This window comes from Nerophis lumbriciformis, linkage group LG11 (assembly GCF_033978685.3).
Source record: "Nerophis lumbriciformis linkage group LG11, RoL_Nlum_v2.1, whole genome shotgun sequence".
NCBI classification, from domain to species: domain Eukaryota; kingdom Metazoa; phylum Chordata; class Actinopteri; order Syngnathiformes; family Syngnathidae; genus Nerophis; species Nerophis lumbriciformis.
The window spans coordinates 273,389-285,786 of record NC_084558.2 but is presented as its reverse complement, the minus strand read 5'-3'; the positions used below and the strand labels follow the sequence as shown (position 1 = coordinate 285,786).

Genomic DNA, 12,398 nt, shown 5'->3' with positions numbered 1-12,398 from the left:
ATTTCTCCAGACTCTCTGAACCCTTTGATGATATTACGGACCGTAGATGGTGAAATCCCTAAATTCCTTGCAATAGCTGGTTGAGAAAGGTTTTTCTTAAACTGTTCAACAATTTGCTCACGCATTTGTTGACAAAGTGGTGACCCTCGCCCCATCCTTGTTTGTGAATGACTGAGCATTTCATGGAATCTGCTTTTATACCCAATCATGGCACCCACCTGTTCCCAATTTGCCTGTTCACCTGTGGGATGTTCCAAATAAGTGTTTGATGAGCACTCTTCAACTTTATAAGTATTTATTGCCACCTTTCCCAACTTCTTTGTCACGTGTTGCTGGCATCAAATTCTAAAGTTAATGATTATTTGCAAAAAAAAAAAAAAAAAAAAAAAGATTATAAGTTTGAACATCAAATATGTTGTCTTTGTAGCATATTCAACTGAATATGGGTTGAAAATGATTTGCAAATCATTGTATTCCATTTATATTTACATCTAACACAATTTCCCAACTCATATGGAAACGGGGTTTGTATATTCATACATATATTTAGTATATATGTATACTATATGTACATATAGTTATATATACACATAATTGCTTGATGTAAAAAAGCAAAAAAAAGAATGCTGTCGTAACAATAAAAAAAAAACTAATATATATTTTCTGTTGGATAAACTGCAAGCACCAAGACCAAGGCATTCAATCCAGATTCAATACAACAAAAACAAATGCTTAGTTAAAAAACAAATTTTATTTGGTCCATTGGAACCTGAGATTGAAATATTAAAACAAACATATTTGTACACATATACTCATCCCCCTGACAAAAATCGATCAATAAAATATATATATATATATATATATATATATATCACATTCGTAAGCTCCTGCTTGTTGGAGTCAACTACGTCTTTTTTATTGTTTAAATGTGTTGTTACCATTTCTTACAGTGGAGCTCAGCTTTGCACCTGTACAGTTACATCAGAGAGGAAAGGCCAGCTAGTGCGTATTGTCTCTAGCTTGTAGCCTAGTCTGGCCAGCAGCAGGGGGCGCCACTGAAACAAAACAAAAACCACCACCAGGACACCAGAGAGCCGAAGGATGACAGGAAACAAACATTAGAGCACATGAAATAAACATAAAATGATCGCCTTCTGCAAATTGAACCAAATAAATTAAATTGCACAGCTGCTCAGTGCAAATATCTAGAAAAGTGGTCATTTATTCACAGAAGTTTCTTTGGAAAACTTATTTACACTTTTTAAACTCCTCCTGAAGGTAAAATGAAACAAACAAACAAAAAAAAATGGCGTAAAAGACAAAAAAATAATCAAGCTTTTGATTTAAAAGGAGCTGAAATCACTCCAGAGCTTTGCAGCTTTCAAGTAAGACCAACAATAAAAAAAAACTCTCCCATGGCTGTGATTGGACTGTACCGCATTCATCTCAACAGCAAGAAGACATGACGGTGAAAAAGTAGCTGGCCGTTTTTTTTCACTGCAACAAAATGCAAGGACCTGGACTCTCTCACTCTTTTGTAAACCAAAGGTCTCCAAGTGAGAGCCTCCATTGTCCTAACAGCTGCTAAGGGACTCCCTTGACAACACTCCAAAGTCTTTGAAATGTGAGCATAACGGACAAATATGGAGGCCACCTTCCAAAAAACAACAACATGAATTCCATCTATCTAGAGAGAGAGAGAGAGACAAGGGGGAGTTGAGGCCCAGCTCTGGGAATTGATGTATTGGGAAGTAGACGAGTAATGACTACAGCTTCCAGCATTTAGACTGCACCAACATGAGGGGAGTGAAAAAAAGGATGGACAAAAGTGTTGGGATAAACTCTTCATTAATGTGGGACAGTCATTCTCAAAGTGTGGGTACGCGGGCTCCATCTAGTGGTACGCCAAAGAAGTCCGTAAATATTCCTCTATATCAGACCTGGGCAATTATTTTGACTCGGGGGGGGCCAAATTTACAGAAAAAAATGTGTCTGGGGGGCTGGTATATCTGATTTTTAGGAAAACTAATACAAAAACAGCATATAAACAAGTCACAATGAGGGAAATGCCAATATATGCAAAACAAATCTTAAAACATGAAGTAAATGCCCAAAATTAGTGTTAAAATTTTAGGAAAATGACAAAAATGGGGGAAAATGTTGATTTTTAAATCACATATCATATTGAAGGAAAATGTCCCAATGAATGCTAAGATCAAAATTTAGTAAAATAATCCAAATAAAGGGAAAGGTCAAATATTAATTCAAATGATGGAAAATGTCCAAATATGTGCCAAACTTCTTTCTCCATGAACCAAACAACTAAATGTCTAAAATTAAAGGGGAATGTTTGTTTGCTCTAAATAACTCAAATGACATTTGCTCCAAACTTCAGGTAGGGAAATGTCAAAATGTACAAAAAATGTCCCAATAAAAAAAATGTATGCCAAATACAAAAGAAAACGTTTAAACTACTAAAAATTTACATTAAAAAATATTGCTCCAAATGACTCAAAAGATGGCAAAGATTTGCTCCAAACTTCTCTACGAAGGAAAATGTAAACATTTAGTCCAAATGAACACATTTACGCCATATGTCTGTATGAAGGAATATGTCAAAATTTAAGGAAAATGTCAAATTCATGCCAAATTTCTTTACGGAGGAAAATGTTAAAATTACTAATTTGAACATTTAACAATATGTTGCAAATGACCCAAGTGATGGGATGTAGCAAACTATGATGGAAAATGTCAAACTGTGGTCCAAATGAAGGAAAATGTCAAATGTATGCCTAATGAATGAAAATGTCAAAATTTGGTTCAAATGGAGGAAAATGTCAAATGTATGCCAAAATGCTGTATGAAAGAACATGTTAAACTAACTAAAACATGTCTAAACTTAAAAAGAAATGAAAAGTTTGCTCCAAATGACCCAACTGAAGGGATATGTCAAACATTTGCTCCAAACTTCTCTATGAAGAAACATTTGTCAAAATGTGCTCCAAATGTCCTGATTAAGGGAAATGACAATTTGCCGGTAGTATCTCAGTGAAAGAAAATGTCAACATTTGCTACATGGAGTGAATGTCAACATTTGAGCAATTTAACGCAAATGAAGGGAAACGTCTAACCTTGCTTGAATGAAGCCAAATGCAAAGAGATGTAAACAAAAATGTATCACTGAAAGAAAATATTAAAATTAGCAAAGGACGCAAAAATAACTGGATTAATACAATTTAAATCAAATTAACCAAAATGAAGGGAAATGTCTAAATTTGCTTCAAATGTTTAACTTTAAGGAAACAGACCCTTAAAATGAAAACAGCCACGAGTTGGAAATTGTCCATATTTTGAGATTTTTACTTGCAGTAGTGGAAATGTCCCAAAACTTTTGTCCCCAGAGTGTATGAAAAATGGCTTAAAAAAAGAATTACAGTGTGCGGACCTCATTCAGAACTACTACTGGCTATGAATATTTTGAGATCACCATTTCCAAACGGAACGTCTGGCCCCAAAATGAGTCGTGGGCCAGTTTTTATCGGCTCACAAAAGGCAGTGACATTTCAAAAGCCTTTTGATGTGTGTTTGTTGTAATGATGCACAGTACATGTCACTGCGATGGCAATACATTAAACATGTTTGTATAGATTTTTCTATTGGAGGAAAACAAGCCTTAAAATGACACCTTTTGGTCCTGAGATAAGAGCATGAAGATGAAAGTTAGAAAATGTCTTCCTCTAAAACCTGCTCAACAATAACATATGAGGATGAAACATGTAAGACTGGTACTGTACCTGCATTGTCAAATAAAAAAAATTGGCTCGATTGGTACCGTACTGTTGGGTCGGGTTGCTGTGGGCGGAGGATTGACGAGGAGGTCTTGGACAATGGCTCAGTAGTTATAGCACTCCACCCTGACTTTTTGGGAATCCAAGTTACAGCGCTTGCTTCGAAGCTGTCCACACTTGACACTTTCAAGCCGGAGCTGGAGGCTGAGCGAGTTCCTCCTTCATCGCCACTTGGACGAGAGCTTCAGTGTTGATGAATACATTCAGACGCGTGCCCTTCTCCACATGCCCCCTGCCCAGTGTTCCAGTGGTGTGACGGTCGGCCGGTGGTCATAGCGGCCGGGGTCGGTGCAGCCCGTCGATGTCCGGGGTGAGCTGTGGGCTGTGGGTGGCTTTGGTCGGCGTCCAGTCGCCCAGATACGCCTGCGGTGCCTTGCGGTGAGCCAGCCGGTGCGTGATGGAGAAGCCGGCGTTACCTTCCAGCTGGGAGAGCACCACCAGCACTTGCCTGCGGGGGGAGGCAGAGAGCAATGAAACAAGGAGGACAGTGTAAATAGTATGCCTAGAAACATGGTGGCATTACATAGTGTGACATGCAATAAAGGTAAAGAAAAAACTTTATATACTCTTAATCTATATATTAAGGCTTTAATTTATCAAGAAAATGGTATTTTGTAGTAGACAAAACTACACAAAAATATTCAATTTTATTTTACACTTTGATTTTAATGACCTTCAAAGCCAAAGTTATTGAAGGGTGTAAAAAAATTTAGATTATTTTTCCTTTTTTTTTTTTTTGGTAAAATTTCCCAATAAAGCCCCAAATAAAAGTGTCAAAAATTTAACGTTTTTTTTTATTTTTATTTTGACCCTTTTAAAGGCATTTTGATCAGACGATGTCACAGGTTTAAATTAGTAAGATATCTCATGTTATGCCCAATTATACTAATGGACAGTTGTGACACATTTGTAGAAAAAAAGAAATAAATAATTAAAATATTTCAGAGGGGGAAAAAACACCCACTCTTGGTAAAAATCATGTATAATGGAGTAACAACAAATATTATGGCTAAAGATACAGCATCAAATTGGTGAAAGGACAAAAAGTCAGCCTATGTCCCTTGAAAGTTAATACAGTATATTATTTAATCCCCTAAAAAGTTTGTGTTACATAATCACGATTAATCTGATTCCTCAACATTCCCAACAATTAAACACATATTCCTTACGGTTGCTTTAAATAAAACTTTTTTATTAGTTAACTTTTTAAATACTTTATCAATCCATTTATAAAATACATATAGCATTCATTTACTTATATCATATTTTCTATTATATATATATATATATATATATATATAATTTATATATATTATATAATATATTTATATATAAAATATTATATATATTATATATATGTGTGTGCGTGTTTGTAAAAACCAGCACTGCAACGTAATTGGATAAATAAAAGTATCATATCCTATATATATATATATATATATATATATATATATATATATATATATATATATATATATATATATATATATATATATATATATATATATACACACACACACAGACACACACACACACACACACACACACACACACACACACACACACACACACACACACACACACACACACACACACACACACACACACACACATATATATTATATTACTGTTCATTTAAATTGAGTAGTAAACATTTAAAAAATACTTTATCAATTTTACTTCATTTAACCCATTGTTTATTTTTTTAGATGGCTGTATTTGACTAACCCTTCTATTAACATAAAATGAAACACTTTTTTTTCAAACTTTATATTCAATTCCACTCAGCAATGGTAGCTTATGTATGAAAATGTTTTAAAACAAACTAAGAAAAACATCTAAAAATATTCCTTACTGTTGCTTTAAAATACATTTGTTAAACTGCAGTCTATCATATTTAGAAGAGTTTTTTTTATATTTTGGTATAGCTAAATAAAGCATTCATATATTTGCAAAACAAAGAGAATGTGAAAAAGACTGCACAATATTACATTAGAGTTGCTATAGTGTCCAGCCATCCTTGTCTTGTTAATGAGAGCATTAAAAAAAAATGGTGACATTTTACAGCTGCTTTTTATATGGGTCATAACTCCTGAGGGGGGACATGTCAGATACTGTATGTACACGTGACTGTGCAAGTGAAGCATTTGCGCGTGTACATGCAGTCTAAATTCAGCTTGCAATTAATGAAGTGTCAACTAGCCCCACTGCGTTAAAAAACTGATGAAAAGCAAGCTAGATGTTTACTTTATTCCCAACCAAAATAGAATGGTACCGGTGTAAAGGAGGTACGCTGTCGATGGTCTTGAGGCTGCCGCGCGTCGACACCACATTGAAGCTGTCCGTGCAGTCACAGGAGACGTGGAGGTAGTACTTGGGGTGGCGATTTTCCACTACCACGATGAGCCCCGCCCAGCCGTGCGTCAAATAGTAGCACGTCATGCCCTCGCGGCCCTACGATGGCACCCACATGTTATTACGTACACTTAGCAGGAGCTTAATCCAAATTCTTCCTTTGACTTTGCTTGACAGTCAGAGATGAGCACTGTCATAGTTACACCTGCCGAATCGATAATTACCACGCTTTACCTCGTGTCTTTCGCCTTTGTTTTCCGTCAGAAGGATGATAGCGTCAGCCAGCGTGGTAGGGGTCGCCTCCACCTGCTCCACCATCACCTGCCTGGAACTGTAAATAGCCAGGATGTAGCCCGGGAAGTCCTGACTAGGCCGTCGCTGGGCTCCACTGGTTGGACTGGAGACTACGAGGGAGATGGAGATATGAGGGATTAATTTGTTCAGAATATAATCTAAAAATAGCTATAAGGAGGCAATTGAACAGGATATAATAGGAGCCTAAATATGTAAAAGACACATACCGTATTTTCAGAACTACTTTCCAACACTTTGAACGCTGCGGCTTATAAAACGATGCAGCTAATTATTGGATTTTTCTTCGCTAACGGCCATCATTTTTTGCATTCCACAAATAGTTTTCATATTACACTCACAGAGACACTGAATAGGTGTGTGACTGTTTGTGCTATGGCACCACCTTTTCGGCGAGTTCACTCACTGCATGTGCTGCAGGTTGAAAATGTACTTCCTGTTTTGGGCCTTGAACCGAGTGTAAAACTGTCCATTGCATTTCTGCTCAAAATGATTCTTAATTCATTACTCCAAGCAATGTTTGTAAATTTTACAATATACCGTATTTTCCGCACTATAAGGCGCACCTAAAAACCACAAATTTTCTCAAAAGCTGACAGTGCGCCTTATAACCCGGTGCGCTTTATATATGGATAAATATTAAGATTCATTTTCATAAAGTTTAGGTCTCGCAACTACGGTAAACAGCCGCCATCTTTTTTCCCCGTAGAAGAAGCGCGCGGTGCATGCTGGGATATGTGACGTTTCATTTCCATTTGTGTGTTTATGTAAAGACCCCAAAATGGCTCCTATTAAGTGTGTTGTCTGTCTAATTATAAATAATGCAGACGAGGCGTGTTAACTGAGTTCTCAACGTTTACTCACAGCGTGCTCATAACCACATTCTAACTGCCAGCATACAACGCTTCTCAGGGCTACCGCGCATGCTCGTAACTATCGTTGCATGCTGGGTAGTGTAGTTGTTATATTTGCTAGCTCATAACAGCACATTGAGAGACACGCTTACGCGCTTAATTCAATACTCGCCGTCATTCCGGGTGGATTGACAAAAGACCTCCAGCCGCTAGATATTGGTGTCAACAGGGCATTCGAAGCTAGACTGCTAACTGCGTGGGAACAATGGATGACAGAAGGCGAACACACCTTCACTAAGACGAGGAGGCAGCGCCAGACGACGCCAACATCTGCCAGTGGATCGTAAATTTGCCCAACTTTTCACTTCGGACACCGAAGACGAAGGATTTACGAATGAAGAATAACTTCAGAAAGTGAGCGCTATGTTTATTTTGTGTGTTGTGACATTAACGTTCGAGCAACATTATGTTGCTATTGCTCTGCACTATTTTGAATTTTACTATGTTTGTGATTGCACATTTGCGTACATTTTGGGAGTGAACAGAGTTGTTAGAACGCTGGTTTTTAATATATTATTAAAGTTTGACTGACCTATCTGACTGTTTTTTTGACATTCCCTTTAGCGCAGCGTAGGCGCGGCTTATAGTCCGGGGCGGCTTATTGGTGGACAAAGTTATGAAATATGCCATTCATTGAAGGTGCGGCTAATAATCCGGTGCGCCTTATAGTGCGGAAAATACGGTACCTTAAACAATTTATACCTACTAGTATAGTGTTTTTATTAGAGATGTCCGATATTATCGGCCGATAAATGCTTTAAAATCTAATATCGGAAATGATCGGTATCGGTTTAAAAAAGTAACGTGTGACTTTTTAAAACGCCGCTGTACGGAGTGGTACACGAACATAGGGAGAAGTACAGCGCGCCAATAAACCTTAAAGGCACTGCCTTTGTGTGCCGGCCCAAATCACATAATATCTATGGCTTTACACACACACAAGCGAATGCCATGCATACTTAGTCAACAGCCATACAGGTCACACTGAGGGTGATTGTATAAACAATTTTAACACTGTTACTAATATGCGCCACACTGTGAACCCACACCAAACAGGAATGACAAACACATTTTGGGAGAACATCCGCACCGTAACACAACATAAACACAACAGAACAAATACCCAGAACCCCTTGCAGCACTAACTCTTCCGGGACGCTACAATATACCAATATACACCCCCCTCCCCCACTCCACCTCAACCTCCTTATGCTCTCTCAGGGAGAGCATGTCTCAAATTCCAAGCTGCTGTTTTGAGGCATGTTAAAAAAATAATGCACTTTGTGACTTCAATAATAAATATGGCAGTGTCATGTTGGCATTTTTTTTCCATAACTTGAGTTGATTTATTTTGGAAAACCTTGTTACATTGTTTAATTCATCCAGCGGGGCATCACAACAAAATCAGGCATAATAATGTGTTAATTCCGCGACTGTATATATCGGTATCGGTTGATATCGGAATCGGTAATTTAAGAGTTGGACAATATCGGAATATCGGATATCGGCAAGAAAGCCATTATCGGACATCTCTAGTTTTTATGCATATTTGTGATCGAGCTAGAATCGTTAGCATTAGCAGACACGTTTACAAGTGCTTTTATGAGTATTATTAACTTACAATGGCATTCTTTTTGTATTGTTTCAGTTTCGTAAATTCACCAAAATGTCACCGTGAAGTTATTGAGTCTGTTTAGCTGATTGGAGAGGTAGCTTCTGCAGCAAGTGGGTCCATGACGATGACTTCTGTTTTGTTTGTTCAGCCATTTTACTGCCGTGTGACAGGCACCGTTTGGAAACAATTAAAGGTATGGAAATAATCATTAACAAAATCTTTCGTACCGGTATATATCTGCGGCTGATGGCCCACTGTGGCTAATATATGTAAACATATTTTTTTCTTCTAAAATTTGGTGGGTGCGGCTTAAATACCAGTGCGCTCTATTGCCCGGAAAATACAGTACTTAAAGCATATTTGGCTTCTTCTAAGTGTGTGTCACGTTGTATTGTTGTTGTGACATAATAGTCAAAATAACAGCTGTGTTTTGTTTTTTATTAAATAGCATGTGACTGCTGTTATGTCTAACCCACGCACGCTGATTTAAGACTACGGCTGATTTGAGACATATTATATGTAAATATATTTTCTGCTACTGTTTATATTAATACTCACTTCATTAATATGCACCCATGACTGGCTGTGCAAACTAAGTGATGACGTCATCTACACGGGCCGAGTCACAACAGAAGTTATTTTAACACTTTTCATATGAAGCAGGTAACGATGTCAGCACACTTACTAGGTGTGGGTGGACCTCCTGACCCACTGACGTTCATCTGCCAGTGGTTAAAGGCGCAGCACACCACGGCGTACTCGCCAGGCTCCAACATCACATCGCAGCCGACAAACTTCTTCACCGCTCGCTTGCTGTGTGCCAACAGGCGGCCCAGGGTCAGCTTGTTGTTACTCCCGAAGGAGGCGCGAAACACCATGATGCACAGGTCCAGCAGGTGACTGTCGGCTGTGTCCGAGCGCCTAGGAGGTTAGGGAAAAATGTCGAAAATTTAGCAAAGTGACCACAAATAAGGGAAATGTCAAAAATTGTGCTTAATTAACTTTTCTATGAAGGAAAATGTCAAAATTTGCTCTAAATGTCCAAAATTAAGGGAATGTTAACATTTGAGAAAATTACCGTAACCAAAATGAAGTAAAATGTCAACATTCGTACATAACTTCTCTATGAAGGAAATGTCAACATTTGTACCAAAGTTCTCTTTGAAGGAAAATGTCAACGTTTTATACAAATTTGTACCAAAATGTCAAAATTTGCTCCAAATGTCTAAAATTATGGGAATGTTAACATTTGAGCAAAGTAACTACAATGAAGGAAAATGTTAAAAACAATTACATAACTTCTCTATGAAGAAAAATGCCAAAATTTCTATCAAATGTCCCAACAAAATTTCGTTCTTATCTGTACTGTAAAGTTCAAATTTGAATGACAATAAAAAGGAAGTCTAAGTCTCTAAGTCTAACAAAGGGAAAAGTCCAAATTTGCTCCAAATGTCCAAAATTAATTGGACATTTGTTAACATTAAATTAAATTAAATGTTAACATTTGAGCAAAGAACAATAAAGTAAAATGTCAAGATTTGTACATACATTCTCTATGAAGGGAAATGTCAAAATGTGCTCCAAATGTAAAAAAAATAGGGGAATGTTACAATTTGAGCAAAGTGACCACAATGAAAGGAAATGTCAAACATTTGTACTTAACTTCTCTATAAAGGAAAGTGTTCAAATGTGTACTTAACTTCTCTATGAAAGAAAATGTAAATATTTGCTCTAAATGACCAAAATTACGGAAATATTTATATTTGAGCAAAGTAACCACAATGAAGTAAAAATATCAACATTTGTACATAACTTCTTTATGAAGGAAAATGTTAACTAGTCATACCAAAGACTATAAAAATGGGACCCATTATCTTCCTGCTTGGCACTCAGCATCAAGGGTTGGAATTGGGGGTTAAATCACCAAAAATGATTCCAGGGCGCGGCCACCGCTGCTGCCCACTGCTCCCCTCACCTCCCAGGGGGTGATCAAGGGTGATGGGTCAAATGCAGAGAACAATTTCGCCACACCTACTGTGTTTGTGACAATCATTGGTACTTTAACTTTTTAACTTAAGATTTTATACACAATTCTACCAAAATGTCAACATTTGCTCCAAATGTCCAAAATTAGGGGAATTATAACATTTAAGCAAAGTAACCACAATGTCAACATCTGTACCATATGTCCCAATAAAGGGTTATTTAAAAATTTGTCGAAAAATAGGATAACGTTAAAACTTGAGCAAAGTGACCACAATGAAGGGAAATGTCAACAATTGTACTTAACTTATCTATAAAGGAAAATCTTAAAATGTGTGGCCAATTTTTGCGAAGGTACCATAATGAAGGACAATGTTAAAATTTGTAGTTAACTTCTTTGTGAAGGAAAATGTACAACAAAATTGTATCAAATGTCTAAGTAGAAGTAAATTAAAAAAAATGCTCCAAACGTCCAAAATTAGGGGAATGTTATTTAACATTTGAGCAAAGAGAGCATAATGAATAAAAAAAAAAGGTCCACATGTACCATTGAAGGAACATTTTGAAGTCAACATTTATAACAAATATCTGAATAAAGAACATTGTCCAAATTTGCTCCAAATGAAGGGAAATGTCAAAAAAGTAAAATAACTCTGAATTATGTTTTTAGATTGATAAACCTATCTCCCAATCTAAAATAAATCTCTTGTGGCTTTAGATATTTTCTAACTGTAAATATTTATTTCGAGGTGGATTTGAAGCTGAAAGAGTAGCGTACTCGAGAGTGTGTGGGAGCGTGTACCTGCTTCCCTCCTGGAAGAGAGCAAACTCCAACGCCGTCCTCTCCAACACAGTGAGGGCCGTGACAGTGACGGGACCGCTGGCCTTGCTCGGGAAGCATCCCTGAAGCCGCACTTCCTGCCAGTCGGAGTGGATCTTACAGATATCCACAGAATCAAAGTACCTGCGGGAGGCGGAGCATGGAGACATTGTTCTTTAAGGCCAAATATTAGGCGTCTGGAGTGATAGTGTTGTCTTGTTTTTTCTTCTCGTTTTCAGTGCAGGCAGGCACGGGCTGCTCGGTTTAAGTGCAAAGCCGAGAGATTACATGTCTGTGGGAAAATTGGGCAAAAAGACAGATGGGGTCTTCGGGGCCAAACACATTTTTCAGGTGGAGTTATTCAAAGCGGACAGCTGCCTCAGCCCTTGTGGACTTATTGCAACTGTTATTTTTCTAGACGGAAGGACATGAGTAGCAAACACATATGCTCTATATACAGGTAAAAGCCAGTAAATTAGAATATTTTGAAAAACTTGATTTATTTCAGTAATTGCATTCAAAAGGTGTAACTTGTACATTATATTTATTCA

The 12,398-nt window shown here is 37.4% G+C and overlaps 1 protein-coding gene across 2 annotated transcripts in view; it reads right to left on the bottom strand.

Moving 5' to 3' along the window:
* Positions 1-732: 732 nt before the first annotated feature.
* Positions 733-12,398, bottom strand: part of capn15 (calpain 15) — a 110,252-nt gene continuing 98,586 nt past the window's right edge. For both annotated transcript variants that reach the window (XM_061967687.1, XM_061967686.1), the window contains exons 8-12: positions 11,830-11,991; positions 9,730-9,965; positions 6,438-6,607; positions 6,124-6,302; positions 733-4,296 (exon numbers count right to left, since the gene is read on the bottom strand). In XM_061967687.1, the coding sequence (XP_061823671.1) occupies positions 4,119-4,296; positions 6,124-6,302; positions 6,438-6,607; positions 9,730-9,965; positions 11,830-11,991 (925 nt within the window). In that variant the 3' untranslated portion in view covers positions 733-4,118. The remainder of the gene's footprint in view (positions 4,297-6,123; positions 6,303-6,437; positions 6,608-9,729; positions 9,966-11,829; positions 11,992-12,398) is intronic.